At 40.8% G+C, this 17,225-nt stretch overlaps 2 protein-coding genes across 7 annotated transcripts in view; one reads left to right on the top strand and one right to left on the bottom strand.

Moving 5' to 3' along the window:
• RPAP2 (RNA polymerase II associated protein 2) overlaps positions 1-8,031 on the bottom strand; it is a 51,200-nt gene extending 43,169 nt beyond the window's left edge. For all 5 annotated transcript variants that reach the window (XR_012836548.1, XR_012836547.1, XM_075759913.1 and 2 more), the window contains exons 1-7: positions 7,919-8,031; positions 6,890-6,935; positions 5,758-5,872; positions 4,974-5,072; positions 3,876-3,941; positions 2,575-2,663; positions 223-258 (exon numbers count right to left, since the gene is read on the bottom strand). Coding sequence is in view for 3 of the 5 variants with exons in the window: in XM_075759913.1 (XP_075616028.1) it covers positions 223-258; positions 2,575-2,663; positions 3,876-3,941; positions 4,974-5,072; positions 5,758-5,872; positions 6,890-6,935; positions 7,919-7,979 (512 nt within the window). In the remaining 2 variants the exon portion in view is untranslated. The remainder of the gene's footprint in view (positions 1-222; positions 259-2,574; positions 2,664-3,875; positions 3,942-4,973; positions 5,073-5,757; positions 5,873-6,889; positions 6,936-7,918) is intronic.
• Positions 8,032-8,033: 2 nt separating this feature from the next.
• The window catches only part of GLMN (glomulin, FKBP associated protein), a 22,310-nt gene continuing 13,118 nt past the window's right edge, over positions 8,034-17,225 (top strand). The window contains exons 1-7 of one of the 2 annotated variants that reach the window (XM_075759917.1): positions 8,034-8,181; positions 9,786-9,857; positions 10,359-10,484; positions 12,064-12,183; positions 13,000-13,108; positions 14,347-14,590; positions 16,479-16,578. In XM_075759917.1, coding sequence (XP_075616032.1) covers positions 9,792-9,857; positions 10,359-10,484; positions 12,064-12,183; positions 13,000-13,108; positions 14,347-14,590; positions 16,479-16,578 — 765 coding nt within the window. In that variant the 5' untranslated portion in view covers positions 8,034-8,181; positions 9,786-9,791. The remainder of the gene's footprint in view (positions 8,182-9,785; positions 9,858-10,358; positions 10,485-12,063; positions 12,184-12,999; positions 13,109-14,346; positions 14,591-16,478; positions 16,579-17,225) is intronic. The other variant, XM_075759918.1, reaches the window with a different exon arrangement.

The following is a 17,225-nucleotide window of genomic DNA, read 5'->3' as shown; positions in this document are numbered from 1 at the left end:
TTAAGACATACAGGCCAAGAGCAGCTGTACACTAAATCATACAGATCAAATATGCTGTTTTAGAATCACAAAGGAAAAAACCAAACAAGACAAATAATCCTTTGTGTAGGTTCTAATAAAGTCTTGTCTATAACACAGGAAATCAAAGATTCCCCTTTCACCTGATATGATCCTAATATTTCTAACTATAAATGCATTTAACAAAAAAAAAAAAAATCATACCTCTGTCCCTCCTTCAGCAGCTCTATGTCTGGTGGTCTGCAACAAGAAGACACATAATGAAGATCATTCTGCTAAAGTAATGCTCTTGAAATACACAGTAAGGCATAAAATAGACAGTTGAGATTGGAAGGGACGTCTGAGGATCTTCTAGTCCAGCACTCTCTGTTCAAAGCAGGGTTAGTGAGAGCAGGTTTATACATACATGTTCATAGATCACGACTCGTGCCTGCAGCATGATGCTGTTAAGTTGAACAACATTTAACAGAATCAGCAAGTCACGCTAATGTTACTCAGAAAGGACCTCTGGAGGTCTCTAGTCTGACCTCCTGCTTGTAGTGCAATTGTCACCAGCACTAGATTAGGTCAGCCACAAATTCATGAAGTTTAAATCTTGAAAACCTCCAAAGATGGAGATTTCAAAATGCTGCTGAGTATCCTGTTTCATTCCACCATAACCTTGGTGCAATTTTTTCCCCCCATGTCTGGCCTGAACCATCCATGCGATAATTTTTGGCCATCACCCCTTGTTAAGTTTTCTGCCATCAACCAAGAAAAGTTTGGCTCTGTAATCTGTATAACTTTTTTCCAAGTAGTTGTAGACTGTTTTCAGATCACCCTTTGGTCTCCTCTTGAACAAAGTAAACATGCTAAGATCCTCACAGGTCACAGAGTTCCTATAGTAAAAACAATCCCAGGCGTCTTACAGAAAAATGCTCCAAATCAAGGCAAAAAAAAAAAAAAAAAAAAAAAAGAAAGAATATTCAAGATATCTTTACTTATTTAAAGTTTTACTTTGTTAAAAATTAGTCTATCAAGCTATAGTGCTTTAAGAAAGTGGAGTTCAAAGGTTTCCAGAAACTCTAAGAACCATTACTAAACAAATTCTGACAGGTTTCTTTCCAAAGCTCTACTTGCAGTTAATCTGCTTCAATGCAGTTATGAGGCAGCATCACAATGCTATTCATTTTATCCAGCATTCAATGGTGAAATCCTCACCCACCTGTCCTATGAATGAAAGAAAACCTTGTAAGCATGCCTAAATGCAAGTCAATGCACTGTCTCTCACACAGTACACAAAAAACCCCACAGGTTTAAAAAGATGAAAGTTGCACCACTCATATGAATGAATTTAGTTTGGAAACTAAAGCTGATAACATATGATGATTTAAAATATTAACTCCATATAGCTCTTCTTCAGAGTTTTAAGTGGAGGTTGTAGTCTTTTCTGTCAAAAGAATTTCAGATATCCTAATGTGTAAACGTTTATCAGTGTGTGCACGTGTATGCAGTTGTGCAAACAGATATACCTAGCCATGAACTATCTAGGGGTTCATTTGTTTGTTTTTTTGAAAATACCACTTCCCCACCACCACACTGCATAAATAATTAACTATGTCAGGCATATCAGAACTATGCCCTTTTCACATTAAGAATAAAGGGAGGTTTTAGAAATACTTTCCTTAAAGACAGCAAAACAACAGCACAAAAATACTGATAAACTTACTTAAACATTTAATGAAGAAACTAATTTTACCTACTAGTATCCCTCAGATCAGATCAGGCTGCCCTAAACCTCTTCTCTCACTGATCAGATATTTCATATGACTGATCTGAACTGTGAAATCAAGCTCACACATATAATTTCAGCTAGTTTCTTTTGTTGAAAATCAGGAGACTATGAAAAGCATCTTGGAGAATGAAAGCAGAGTAAATTCAGCTGAACATCCTCTAGGCAAGTATTTATTGTCAAACAGTGACACCCATTGGCTCAATTCATTATTTGCAAGCCTGTGTTTCGTAAGCTAGGAACATGGACTGCACGTCACTGTTCCAAAATATGTATTGCAGTAACAACAAGAAATGGGCAATCTGAAATTAGAGCTTTAGACAGGATAAAGAACCTCTTCATGCTATTGTCTGCTTTCAGGTGCAAGCATTCACAGTCTAACCTTAAGACCAATGCCAAGTGCTGTGCTAAAATTAGAAAATCTCTTGTACAGGATAAGATTAATTCATCCTGTACATTATATGGTTTGTAAAAATCCAATCCTAATAAGTACATTTTAAAGTTAGTAGAAGTTGACTATTATTTATGTGTAGTCTGCCCTCTAAACTAACATGATCATATCTACTGAGTAGTCATGAGTAGTATCGAGTCATGTCAATTACTGTGATCAATATGGCAACAACACTATTAAAATTAACACAATGCTAAGCTAACATGTCAACATCAGTTACCTCTGCTTCAGCCGAATCATTTTGATGCACTGCAGCTAATTACTTAGCATTGCAGCTTGGATAGAGAAAATAATATTCTCAAAAGGAACAATGAATGTATGAGATTATACTTACTTTTCTTCTTCTCGCATCCATACTGGACTTTTGGAAATTTGAGCTTCAAAATATTTAGATGCTCTATAGCAAAAGTTGCTGCAAAAGCACTGGAAATGAGAGAGAATGCAAGAAAATAAGACTAAAGACAATTTTAATACTCATAGAAATGTACAAAGGTAATTGGTTTTTATGCCCGTAAAATTTAAGTACCAATTCACATGTCTTTTTAAGCCTATGACCAGGATTTTACCTCACCTGAGAAACCAAACCTGTCAAATAGGCCTATTCCATTCCCCACAAGCTGCTTTTTTTCCCCCCACTTTTCTGCTTTTTGCACTTTTATTACATACTGAGAAGCAATCCAGTGCTGGATTCTATATAACAATAATTTAAAAAAACAAAACAAAACAAAACTGTTAAAAGAGCAATCCCTAACCCAACAAGATGGTTGTACAATTTAAAAGACATGCAATAAAGTTCAGGTGTTCAATAATGAAAATTTTGGTTAGCAACAGAACTTGGATATTTTGCAATACTCAGAACAACACCTAAAATTTTGCAGCATCTTTGAAAAATTAACTTGCACAGTTGCATTAGGGAACAAGACAAAACATCCCACTTCTTCTCAGAGTCTTGCCTGGTAGCTTGAGAAAGCAATTCCCAGAATTTTGTGTATCCCAGAGTTGTAACCAGAGGAACGGAATGTATACTAGCAACACTGAAGAAATTTGTTCTGGAACTTAAAACATTGATCCTACAATTTAGTGTATAAACACCTGCAGGTGATTTGTGAGCAGGCAAAGACGACTTTTACTCAACCACACACATGAATATGCTTAAAGAAAGAAACAGACTTTGTGAAAAGATACGTTTTATGTTGAACAGTCCTCAAAAAAAACCCTAAAGGCAGTCACGCTAAGGAATACGTAAGATGTAACTTGTATTACACTACCATGAATGAAAAGGATGTGCACTTTGACCCTACTAAAGCTCAAGCAAAATAAAGAACACTTCTTTGCAAATATCTTTAACAGATCAGCTGCACTATAATCAAACTGCTATCTAAGTAAAACTTTCCATGTTATGTTTAAATTTAGAAAAGAAAGTAATTTTTTTTTTATTCTTTCCAAATAAAGCATCTAGAAACTGAAATGCACAAACCCCTTCATATTCTAACAGTTATGAAAATGATTTTCATAAAATACGGAACCAACCGTATTGGCTCTGAATCAAGCCATTATACGAATTCTGTTACAAAAATGCATTTCTGACATTGAGATAATATTACATACATTTTAGAAACAGACTTGTTACCGTACCTTTCTTTCAGTGATATCATAAACTCTGTTTGTTTTTGTTGAAATTCTGTACTTCTGTTTTGGCACCTAAAACAATATGCTTTCATCAGCAAGACTGTTACTTCCATCATGACTTTACAGAAAACTTCATTCTTATTTCACATATTTTAGGATGTGTAGTATGTTCCATTTTAACTGAATTACATACTACAACCACGTTTTCTCTCAATTCTTTTGATATTGTACCTTCTCAGACGTAAGAATGGCAATTTATCTTTAATCATTTACATCTTGCTATCTGTAGAAGACAACTTCCGCTCTACAAAAAAGCCAGCACTGAACATAAAGCAATGCAGCTGCTGTGGAGAAACTTTACTTGTGTGAAGTATCGGGCAGTTACAGACAGGTCCTCCTTTAATCCATATCTATTTATATGCATGTGAGACTGTACTGTCAGAGACCCCCCCACTATCCAGACAAACCCAGACAGGAACTTACATAAAATATAATACAGTTTCTGCGTTAATATCTGTGGGGACATATGAAGTCCAATACAGTAAAATTTTTTGTACTTGCATAGATTTTTTTCATGTAATCAGGTGTATCACAACTGGTATTACATCACAGGTTATCTAACTGAACTCGTGAGTTCTGCTTAAGCTCTGACATACCATACTTTGTGTGACTATGATTCTCACAGAGGTAACATACATTTTTAGAGCAGATGTATATGCATTCACATAGTGATACCCCTGCATTGCATTATTTTTTCACTTCAATCCTTCTCATGGAGATATGTGGTTACACTGAAGAAGGAACAAGGTTAGAATTTCTGCATGCACCAAGGAAGGCCATGAAGCCATAACTCATTCATCTTTATTACTGTCAAAGTAGATGCTAACTGATTCTGTCATACAGTAATGGTTGTCAACTGATCAAATTTTACCTTTTACTTCAGAAGGATTATACTGAAATGAAATTATATGATGCCTGGCCCAATACTTGACAGTATTTTAATCTATGGTTAATACTGGAAGTTTAAAATTAAAAAGAAAATGCAAGAGAATAAGAATTGTGAAGAGATTGTTATGATAACAGCATTAATAAAAAGCAACTTACATTTTCCAGTTTATTTTGACATAGAGGATAACCACATAGTTTGATGATAGACCGTTCGTCAACAATGTCTTTATAGTGAGATGGAGTAATAAATTTTCCCTAAAATGACCAGAAAATAGTTCAAGAACAGATACTGGAAAATATGTAATTTTTCATACTTAAAGCATCTCATAAGCAAATAAATATTTTAAATTTTATAACAGTTATTTAGTAAGTTTAATAAACAACATTTAGAACACATGCTGTAGAAATGGTGAAAGGATAAATAGGGAAAGAAGAAAGACATGGGCACTTCTTTTTACATACACAAGAGTCTCATAATTTTGCCTCTATTTGCACCTATCTTCACAATTTTCCTCTATTTACATGTTTTGTACACCTATTTACCAGCCTATTTACAACCTTAACAGGAGTAATCATCACATTGTTCCAGCAAAACTGTGCTGACAGATTAACTGCAGGGCATTATAGAGACTTTTGTCTGAATTCATAGATGATGCGACCTAAATTTTTATGCTGCACCTATCAGTCCAGAACAACAGACATATAAACAAAGGCTGTGGTAATAAAGTAAGGATTCATAGATATATACAGTCCTGCAAAACCAGGGCATGTTTTTACTGCAGAATCCTTGAAAGTAAGGCAATCATCATCAGGGCTGATGAGAGAGGGAATAAATGATTTGTCTACTTCAAACTGCAGCAAATTGTTCCAAGGACTTTTTTTTTTTTTTAAAAAGTTGAACGCTAAGATACAAAATGGTATAAAAACTTGCAACACCTACAGAATTCAGAAAGAACTCTTCAGTAATATTCTCTTCCAGGAGTTGTTCAACAATATGCAATGCTTTTTTCTCAAATTCAATCTTCTTTCTCATAGCAGCTTCCAGAGCTGCTTTCCTGTAACAGAACACACACTGAATGACACAGAGGGCAGATTTTCCATGAACAATTCTCCAATTGCATCTTCATCTTTTTTTCTGAAATACAGTAGCTTACTTTTTTTCTGCATCACACCATGTTGGCCAGACAAAGCAACAAGTAACTGGACAAGTAATTCTGTAATAACCACAAAGGAGTATCCCACCTTGGTTTGCTTTATTTCCATCCTGGTCAGGAAAAGTATTGACTCTTATTGCATTGCAATACTTCCATACAAGGTTACCAAACTCTTCTTGCAAGAGAGGGAAACCCAGAACTGGTTGGACAAAGAGCCTGGGACAAACAATTTATGGAGTGTTGTCAGGAGAATGGGAGCTAGATGAGACATGAAGAGCGGGAAGAAAAAAGGACTGGGACAAGACTGAGTGTGAGAGTACAAAGTAAAGGAAGAATTAAATCAAATGCCATTACAGTAGATATCCTGAGTGTTCTTGAGTATTGCCACTATTCTATTGTCAGCAAACACACAGAGAGCAACCATCTACATGTCTCTGATCTCCATTTGGCAGTGCTTTCCACAGAGGTTGTCAATGTACAGTCATTCCGCTGTCCTAACTGACAGAGGTCTATGCCATTCACCTGGAAGTCTAGCTCTACTACAGAGTCAAATGAAGGTAATTTTCCATGGCACAAAGTGGTTTTTCCTCTCAAGTTCTGTTTTTAAAGTGAATAAAGAAAAATGGCAGACATGCAAAGAAATGAAAATGGCAAAAAGCAAGCACTACAGAGTAAGGAAATACAACCATGGAGGTTAGATTTGTAAACTTTTAGCATATTATACAATGCATATTATGCAATGTGCAAGTTGTTGAAGTTACACAGCATCACTCCAAACAAGCCTGCATAATGTTGATGCTGGTGATGTGAAGTTAGTCACGGTACTCTGAGAAAGCAAAAAACCACGTGGAAGGGAATGTGATTTCAAAGTGAGGCAAAACAATATGATCACCATGTATTGTTAATTAGAAATTATACCTCTGAGCAGCATCTTCATTCTTCAGAGCAGCTGAATGCTTATTTTCTAGAAATCAAATATACAAATGCAGAAATAGAGAAATTAGTGTACTTTCTTCCTTTAACAGTGAAAAATATTGGAACCTGAAAAATATGAAAACCTCAAAACTGTAAGCACAATCCAGAAAGCTTAGAAACTTGCTTTTGGTGGCAGAGAGTGACTTCAGTAAGCTAGTAACCATTCAAGCAACTAGTTATACACTCTTTTGATAAGTGTGAAGACAGATAGACCCAACTCTCTTCATACGCTCATTCAGCATGTTTTGTATAGTCAGAAAGCTAAAGGAAAAATAATTCTGACAATAATTTTGTGCCAACCTCACCCTGGTTCTGCAGTGGTTCTCCAGCCCAGCTTTACCCCAGCTATTACCCCAGTATCCCACTGCTAGCAAACTGGCCCACCACTGTATTTTCTCCAGGCAGGCCCGGACAACACGGTGCTCTCACCAGAGAAACGCTTTTGCCGCCCACCCTGCCTCTCGGTCACCCCCAACGGACTGCCCCGGGACTCTGCCCGCCCTGACCCAGCCACCGACACGGAGCACTCAGACAGCTGCTCCTGTAACGCAAGGGCAACAGGGACGGAAAAGAATGGGCTGTTATGCTTAAAACATGAGGACGCAGCTTTCTGACCAGTTGCACGACCGCTGTCAAGCCGGCGCTACAGAAGCCAGGGGAGCAGCCCCCGCACGCCCTGAGGGCACAGCGAGGCGCCTGGCCCCGCCTCGCCCGGCCCACCGCCCAGGGGCGCCGAGCCCAGCCGCCGCTGACAGCCGCCGCTCGCCGGTCCCGACCACACAGCCGGCGCGGCCCGGCCCGGCCCGGCCGAGGCCCACTGGGCTCGCGGCAGCGTACCTGCACTGCCGACCGCGGCCGTCCCGCCACTCCCCCGGTATAGCGAGTTGGGCGAGCCCGTCGTGCCGGACTGAGGGCACAGGAAGAGCCCACAGCGCCAGGCAGGGGGAGCGGCACGCGGAGCCCGGAGCCTACCTGCGCGCCGCCGGCTGGGCTTCCCCTTCGCGCCGCCCTGCAGCTTCCCGGTCGCCATCATCGTGGCTGGCTGGCTGGCTGGCTGCCCGCCCGTTCCCTCCCTCCCTCTGACCTCTCACCCGGGAGGCGGAGCCGCCGTCGCGGCGTGGCCCGGGCCGGGAGCAGGGAGAGGCGGTGGCGCGGTGCTGTGGAGCGGTGGGGTACGGCCGATCGGGGCTGAGGAGTGGCGGCGCGGAGCCCAGCTCCACCGGCGGTCCGCTGAGGTGAGAGGGGGTGGCGGCCTTGTGAGTTTTTAGTTCAGCCGTGTTAAAGGGTTATATTGGCAGCCTCTGTGCTGGCCTGCGTGTTCTACCCCGCCTGGGGAAGCGGCTGAGGTATATGTGTATGTTTATTAGAGAAGAGGGGGTTTGGTGAGTAATAATAGTGGAAAGTTTCACGATTCAGATGCTGTCCACTTACCGCCGAAACGTCTGAAAAGATTTAATTAGAAACTGGATTAAGTGTTAAGGCCCAAGACCGACTGTGAGCTCAGCTGGTAAATCCCTGGACTAGCACGGTGGGTGCTCCGGGCATGTCTCAGGGCTGTAAGTACATTGTAAAGTTACTGAGGGCTGAAAATGCAAGAATATTAGCGTTCAAAAGTATATTTAAATTGTTTTGAGAGGATTAGTAAAATCCGGTAAAATTAAGAGCTCAAGTAGTAAAACGTGTGGTAATAAAGTATATGATAATGACCAAATTAAAATGACAGGCTAGATACATCCCAGTGACATAAAAATGTTAAAATAGGCTGTTGAGAATAAAAGTGAGTTGTTTATTCCTTGAATAATAAAATTCACACAGAGATGCTTTTGAAGTTTTTGTGAGTTGCCTGGTTTTGGTTTTTTGGTTTGTTTTTTTTTTAAGCATCCAGGTAGCTTAATTACCTCGGTGGTGTGTGATGCAGCAGAGGTCAAATGTAAGAGGAAAGATTAAGGATGTTACATTGAGATATCTGTATAAATATGGAACTTGGGTATTTTGATGAATAGTTAGCCAATTATCCAGGTGTAGAGGTAATTGACACTCATAGTGATCATACAACCAAGTTTAGGCACATGAAATTACTTAAAACTATAAAGATTGTGACTGCTGCTATGATGTATCACATGGGTTAACCAAGCTTGATTTTATTTGTAATTCATGGTCCTGGCTATGTAAAGCTTTGTATGTACTTAACATTACTCAAACGTTTAACTTAATTGTCTTTAGCAAGAACGTTCCAACTTATAATATCTAGAGGTAAAAGGCCACTGAACTAGCCCAACCTAGACACTAGAAAGATATAAATGATACTGCTTATGTAATCTTGATTGAACTGTTGATATAAACGGGCATGGTGGTTGGATCAGCTGTGCACATCCCAGGCATCAGATTAGAGTGTTCCAGTCAGGGCTGAGCAGGAGCTCCTCTGATGAGAATAGTCACAGAAAATGTGTATTGTGGGCATCTGTGCTTGGTGCACAGTGAGCCCAGACTTGCTCTGTATTAGTTGCACTTTCCAATGTATGTGCTCAAGTAGTAGCTGAGGCCTCCTAACTTCTTAAGGTGACCCTGATACTACTTGAAAATTTGCTTCCCTATACATAGAATGCACATTGTTTCCTGTCTGCAATACTGTCACCTGCAAATATAGGGAGTAGAATAATACGCATTTTTAAGAAACATATACTATTTTTGCTAGTTTGTTTTTTTTTAAATCATGTGGTCTTCATAATATCTAAGTTGTTCTCATTCCTCTATTGGTATTTTTTTCATAATGTGATTATTTTTCAGTCTTTGTTTTCACTTTATGTGTTTTAATACTGCACTTTTAAATTTATAATAGTTTTCAATGCCAGAAGAACAAAGTCAAACTATAATGGCAGTTGATGAACTTCAAGCCATAATACAAAGATGCGTAAGTAGTTTTCTTTCCATAAAAGTAACGTGTAAGTAGTGTACATTTCTCTTCATGTATTATAATTAAAACCAAAATGACCCCAAAACACAAGACAGTTGTTAGCAGAACTCCTCATTGGGCGGCTAAGTTCAGCCTCCATGTTTCATTGACTTCTCTGTGGTGCTTATCCCAAGATGCTTGTTAACTTCTGCTTCTTGGAGAAAGAAGTGTTCTTGTCTTCAACAGTACCTGTCTGAAGGAACAGAACCCTAGCAGGTTGTTGGAGAAAATACATCTTCCAAGCAGCATGCTGCAATCTAGACTTAGATAGTGCTGCTGAAATACTGCTTTGTCTTCTGCAGTAGCTCTTGATAGCATTTTTAATATGTGAACTATTTTATATAGGGCAGGATTAAGTTACAGTGACACTACATTTAATTTTGAAATGAAGGCTTAGATTTTCTTATTTTTATTTGCCTTTCGTAAGTGTGGAGTTAAACATGCATATTTTATTTCCAGCAAATTCTGGAAGAAGCTGATTTCAAGGGAGAAGATTTTAATCTGTTTCAGGTAGCAGGTCAGAAATGTTTAGAAGATGGGTATGCAGCTCAGTTATTAGAAGTAATTCAAAATGAGAAAAATAAGGTAAGTTTGCATTATACATTAGTTGTGCAGTAACACAACATTAAATAGATAAAACTGCTTATTAAAAAGGAAAAGCTACTTTCACTGTGGAGCAAGGCTGTACATATGAATATGAATAGTTAATAAGTTGCTATGTGTTAAGTGCACATTCTTGTGTAATTTCAGGTAGCTCACAGAAACCAAGTCATGATAATCTTAACAAAACCATTAATAACTGTTTTTCAGTGAGTTAAGCAAAGAGAGGACAAAAGCATAACTAAAAGAAAGTGACAGTGTCCCTCTTTTGCAGGACAGGATTTCAGATAGTGTACTAGGTCTGGCCACCATGGAGCTGATTTTCTTCATGGCAGCTTGCATGGTGCTGTGTTTTAGATTTGTGACCAAAACAGTGTTGATAATAGACCAGTGTTTCAGCGTATTGAGTTTGTGTGGCAAGGGTTTGGTAATGGGGGGTGTGTGTGCTACAGGAGCGGCTTCTGCAAGAAGCTTCTAGAAGTTTCCCCCATGTCTGATAGAGCCAATGCCAGCCGGCTGCAAGACGGACCCTGCTGACCAAGGCTGAGCCCGTCAGCGATGGTGGTAGTGCCTCTGGGATAACATAGTTAAGAAGGGAGAAAATACCCTTGTGCAACAGCAATTGCAGCCAGAGAGAGAAGTGAGAATATGTGAGAGAAACAGCTCTGGAGACACCCAAGGCCAGTGAAGAAGAAGGAGGGGGAGGAGGTGCTCCAGGAGCCAGAGCAGAGATTCCCCTGCAGCTTGTGGAGAAGCCCATGGTGAGGCAGGCCGTCCCTTGGAGCCCTTGGAGGTCCATGGTGGAGCAGATATCCACCTGCAGCCTGTGGAGGACCCCATGTCAGAGCAGGTGGATGCCTGAAGGTGGCTGCGACCCTGTGGGAAGCTTGTGCTGGAGCAGGTTCCTGGCAGGACCTGCGGCCCCATGGAGAGAGGAGCCCATGCTAGTAGGTGCTTAGTTGCTGTCTGAGGTCAACCCACCACAGATGAATATAATAATATTGGCCAAAACTGTAAGAGCCAACCCAGCTGATGCTAATGTCTGTAGGCACTTTGGGGAGCTGGAAGAATATACTAAATTGTACACAGATAAATGGGAAGTTCAGAAAGAAAGTGAAGGGTGGAATGTTTTGGCAATGTTCAATGGGGGTCACAGTCTGGTTTTGAATTTTGTGAGTTTGGAGTAACAACGGAAGATCTTGATCCCCTCAGGTTAAACATAATTTGTCTAAGCATTGTTTCTTTCAGTGAAACTCCTCTACTCAGTCTTGTTTTCAATGTATTGTCATATAAATTCTTAGAAATAGATATTGACATGTCAGAATTAATACATTGAAGAAAACTATACAGAAATATGCAGCTGTGTTTATAGGTATGGGGAGAGAATACAATGTATGCCAAATACAGAACTTTATGGTAATAGATGCTAAATTTTCAGTGACATTATGGTGTTGTTTACAACCAGGACAATGATCTATTGTCTTTTTTGGCCTTCATATATACCATCTTTCTGGGTTTAGAAGATGTCCGGTTTTGGTTTATTCTCTGAAAATCTGGTTTTTAGGTTATCGTCAAGAATATGGGTTGGAACCTCATTTCTCCTCTTGTTAGATGTATTTTCATGTATAAACAGGAAGATGATAAGCGAGAACACTGCCTGAAGATACTAGATCAGTTGGCACAGGTATGTTTTTTAAATATATGGTTATAATGCAATAATTTTAGGGAAGGGAGAGGTCCTAGTTTCCCCTCTGATTTCCAGAGAAATCAAGGCATGAATACTTCTGGGTTCTTCTGTCCATTTCCTATAACTTTTAAACTCACGGGCCAGTTTCATCTGAAATAGACACAGACTTAGTGTTTTCAGTGATAATGAACCTCATATAAATCTTGTGAAATTAGTAGCTGGGCAAAACAAAGAGACATAGCATTACCCAGAAGAAAAAGGCAGATAGAACTCATAAAGGTTTTGATAGCCAGCTGCTGCAATCAGAGCAGCCACAGCAATACTGCCTCTTGTCTACTGTAGATACAATATGACAGTGAGCACCTGATGATTCTGATGGAGCAGTAGGGGAAAAAAGTTTTAAATACATGAATGAAAGGGAGCTAGTTTTCTACAGATTAAAAAAACAATTTGCAAACTCTGTATAGCTTGAGTTAAATTCACACGGAAGTTTTTCTTTTTTCTCTATTCGTAAGGATTACTTTGCTAAGGTACTGTGAGGATTTTATAGACCACAGAAATCAAGTTTAGTGTCATTATTTATTTTTATGTGCTTTCAGCTTATATGAAAGTGTACACATGTACACACTCTAAAGATGACATTAATTGTAAGGAAGTACTTACTGTTTCATATTTGTTTTCTTAAAGATTACCTTGGTTGTTCAGATCTGCTTTCTTGACGTTCAGGAACTTCTGTATTGAAGTTTGCTTGTGATGAATTTTTTAGCTTATGACCATGGTGATTAAAAAATATGCATTGTTCCTCTCCTGCAGCTATGCAATCCGAAAGAACTTTTTTTGAGTTTACTTGAGCAGATTGAGCAGACCTCTGGAGAGCAAGTGTGTCAAACTGTTATGTTATTGCTTCAGCCTTTGAAGACAGGTAAGATGCACTTTCTCATGTGATTTCTGAACTAAATTATTTCCTCATTTATTTATCAAGTTATTTTAGCTTTTGCTGGAATAGTTTCAGAATATGTCTGTCCTGACAGGCTTTACAATGTATTATACGTGGCAAAATAACAAAAGGTATAATTTTAATGCTTATATTGGTCTGTTAGAAAAAGATTTTTAGATGGGATTAATAGCATCAGTTGAAAAGGCAGTATTCTGCTATTTTTCATCACTTACAAGAATGTGGTCCTGTGACAATTGTATTTAGAGGTGTAAGCCATTCATACTGTTGTTACAGAAACAGAGAATAACATGGATTTGTGAAATTCTTCATCATTTAACTTTTAAATCATACAATTCCATATTTTCGTAGTATAAACCTTTTATTTCAGATTGAAGCAGGTTGAGATATTTGATGGGTGGGGGGAAAGCATTCTTCTGGCTTACATATAAAATCTAAAAATGTTGGGGTTTGGGCACCCGCTAAGCAGGTGGAAGTAGTAGTTTCTGGTTTGATATATGAGATGAGATCAAGTGTCTTGTATCAGGTTTAAGTCTGATAGTAGCAGTCTCTGAGATGTGTTATTGAATTGTGTTAGAATTTAACAAGAGAAGCATTTTAGTAATTGGAAGTATGTGGGTTTTTGGATAGCCAGTCTGCAGTCAGCCTATACCAAGTGCAGTTTAAGCAGAGAGTCTCTTGTGCTGCTTCCTCAGTCTAGGAGCCCCTCTGTTGGTTCTGCCGTGGAGTATAGGACAGTTCTGAGCTGCTTCAGGTAGAGTCAGATCTCAGCAGAAAGGCTGGGCTCTTGCCTCTGGTTTTGCTAAGCACAGAAGGAGTCAGGCAATAACAATAAAGCAAGAATAAATCAGTTTTCCAGATCAGATAAATGAATATTATTTTACTTAGACTAGTTCTAGAAAGATTTTTTTCAGTCCTCATCATGGTGCTACAGAGAAAGGAAGAATATGTTGAAATGCATGACTGCTCTAATATTTGTCATTCTCATATATATAGTCATCTTAACTACAGCATATTAAACTAGCTGATGATGTTTAGTCTTGCTGGATGTGCTCATGTTATTTCAGGTATCAGTCCATCTCCTTCCCTGAAACTAAAGGCTTTCTTATGTAGTCACATTGTTTTTCTTCACATTTTCCTCTACTAAGTAAGTGTAACTTAATGTCTCAAAATGTTCTCTCTCTCTTTTTTTCCTTTCCCCCCAGTGCTTTTGAAACTTCAGAACAAGAAGGCCTACTCAGTGGGTTTATCTTTAGCCATGATAATGAATCAGCTTACTCCCTTACCTGTACCTTATACAAAACAACAAATACAAGAAGATAAACTTGGTCTCTGTCAATGTTGTAATGCAGTGGTGGACTTTGCTAAATTTTTTGTGAATGAAGTTGTTAACATGGAAAAGTCATCAGAATGCAATGACATGGAGCTGAAAGAAGAATTACGAAAATTGTGAGCATTTTACGTCAGTATAATATATTCCTATAACTTAACAAAATGAACAGTAGGCATTCATTACATAGGCAGTAAATAAATAATCTCATTTGTGTTTTATAATGCTGCCAACTTAATAACTAATGTGGTATTTTAAAAAAGAAAAAAATCCTAAATATGCCTTACATATTTATGAACTGAGAGAAGAAAGGTAAAAATTATTTGAATTTTTTTTGGTTTTGTGGGGTTTTTTTTTAGTACAGGGAAGTGGTAAAGAAATACTAGTCTATGTGCTGTGAAGCTGATTTGGTATTCCTCTGCTTCTCCTCAAATTTACAACAGTGAGGATAATCATGTTCTGGAGGTGAAGTCTAAGGGATGCTTCCACAGGAGACATTCTTTTTTCTTCCCCCCCCCCCCCCCCCTTTTCTCCCCCCCCCCTTTTCTCCCCCCCCCCTTTTCTCCCCCCCCCCTTTTCTCCCCCCCCCCCTTTTCTCCCCCCCCCCCTTTTCCCCCCCCCCTTTCCCCCCCCCCTTTTCCCCCCCCCTTTTCTCCCCCCCCTTTTCTCCCCCCCCTTTTCTTCCCCCCCCCTTTTCTCCCCCCCCTTTTCTCCCCCCCCTTTTCTCCCCCCCCTTTTCTCCCCCCCCTTTTCTCCCCCCCCTTTTCTCCCCCCCCTTTTCTCCCCCCCCTTTTCTCCCCCCCCCTTTTCTCCCCCCCCTTTTCTCCCCCCCCCTTTTCTCCCCCCCCCTTTTCTCCCCCCCCCTTTTCTCCCCCCCCCTTTTCTCCCCCCCCCTTTTCTCCCCCCCCCTTTTCTCCCCCCCCTTTTCTCCCCCCCCCTTTTCTCCCCCCCCCTTTTCTCCCCCCCCCTTTTCTCCCCCCCCCTTTTCTCCCCCCCCCTTTTCCCCCCCCCCCTTTTCCCCCCCCCCCTTTTCTCCCCCCCCCTTTTCTCCCCCCCCCTTTTCTCCCCCCCCTTTTCTCCCCCCCCCTTTTCTCCCCCCCCCTTTTCCCCCCCCCCCTTTTCTCCCCCCCCCCTTTTCTCCCCCCCCCTTTTCTCCCCCCCCCCTTTCTCCCCCCCCCCTTTTCCCCCCCCCATCTTTCCCCCCCCCTTTTCTCCCCCCCCCCTTGTCTCCCCCCCCATTTTCCCCCCCCCCATTTTCTCCCCCCCCCTTTTCTCCCCCCCCCTTTTCTTCCCCCCCCTTTTCTCCCCCCCCCTTTTCTCCCCCCCCCTTTTCTCCCCCCCCTTTTCTCCCCCCCCCTTTTCTCCCCCCCCTTTTCTCCCCCCCCCTTTTCTCCCCCCCCCTTTTCTCCCCCCCCCTTTTCTCCCCCCCCCTTTTCTCCCCCCCCCTTTTCTCCCCCCCCCTTTTCTCCCCCCCCTTTTCTCCCCCCCCTTTTCTCCCCCCCCTTTTTCTCCCCCCCCCTTTTTCTCCCCCCCCCTTTTTCTCCCCCCCCTTTTTCTCCCCCCCCCTTTTTCTCCCCCCCCCCTTTTTCTCCCCCCCCCCTTTTTCTCCCCCCCCCCTTTTTCTCCCCCCCCCCTTTTTCTCCCCCCCCCCTTTTTCTCCCCCCCCCTTTTTCTCCCCCCCCCTTTTTCTCCCCCCCCCCTTTTTCTCCCCCCCCCCTTTTTCTCCCCCCCCCCTTTTTCTCCCCCCCCCCCTTTTTCTCCCCCCCCCTTTTTCTCCCCCCCCCCTTTTTCTCCCCCCCCCCCTTTTTCTCCCCCCCCCCCCTTTTTCTCCCCCCCCCCCCTTTTTCTCCCCCCCCCCCCTTTTTCTTTTTTTTAAATTCTCCTTGAAATATCAGGAATAGCAGCAGATAATATGAGTATAGACTTTATTCTTGGTCATCAATGACACCATTATAGTCTGCATTTGTGACCTTATTGGTGATTTAGTTTCATCCCTTTTTATTTCAGCTGTATGAAAAGCCTGAAATACCCATTATTGACAGCTCAGCTTGAACAACTTGAAGGCATTGAAGAACATCCCTTTCGGCATTTTGCGACTGAAATTGTAGTAAGTGCAGTCAAAATTTATTACAGTGTTTGCAAAACCAGTGGTCTAGTTCAGAATTACCTATAATTTGTTCTACAGCTCATTTTGCTTCCTTCATTGGTTAGTGGGGTAACTTACTGGGCCTTGTAAGGCAATGCAGATAGGTGAAGGTCCAGAACAGTTTCAGGTCCCATCTCTGGAAATTACAAATCTTGCAGACACAGTTTTGCTCCTTGATAAACCAGTTTGGACTGGTCTCTGAATCAGCAGCTGCTACTTTGCTGCAACTGCATGGTTTGCCTTTAGCAGGTAAACATTGTGTTGCATATGGATTAGTGAGCAGAAAATAAACAGTATACTGAGTATCTTGTGATCTGAAAAACACAGAGGTCCTGTGGCATAATGTGATCATGAAGCTATCGTTATTCATAGCATTGTGGATAAGGGAGCCGAATGAGGGGTTTGCAGGGTGACTTAATTTTTCTTTTGCTAACTTTTGAGTGCTTGACTTTGCTATCTTGGTAACATTCTTCCAGTAGTAGTTATTTTTCGTGCAGGGTCTTTTTTCTGTATGTGTATATATCATAAATACTCATAAAATATTTATATCAACCTATACATATGCTGTGTAAGAGAATTTACTGTAAATACAGTTAAAGCTTAATTGG

The sequence above is a fragment of the Balearica regulorum genome, chromosome 8, assembly GCF_011004875.1.
Source record: "Balearica regulorum gibbericeps isolate bBalReg1 chromosome 8, bBalReg1.pri, whole genome shotgun sequence".
Classification (NCBI taxonomy): domain Eukaryota; kingdom Metazoa; phylum Chordata; class Aves; order Gruiformes; family Gruidae; genus Balearica; species Balearica regulorum.
The sequence above is the reverse complement of the archived record's forward strand: the minus strand, read 5'-3'. Positions and strand labels throughout refer to the sequence as shown.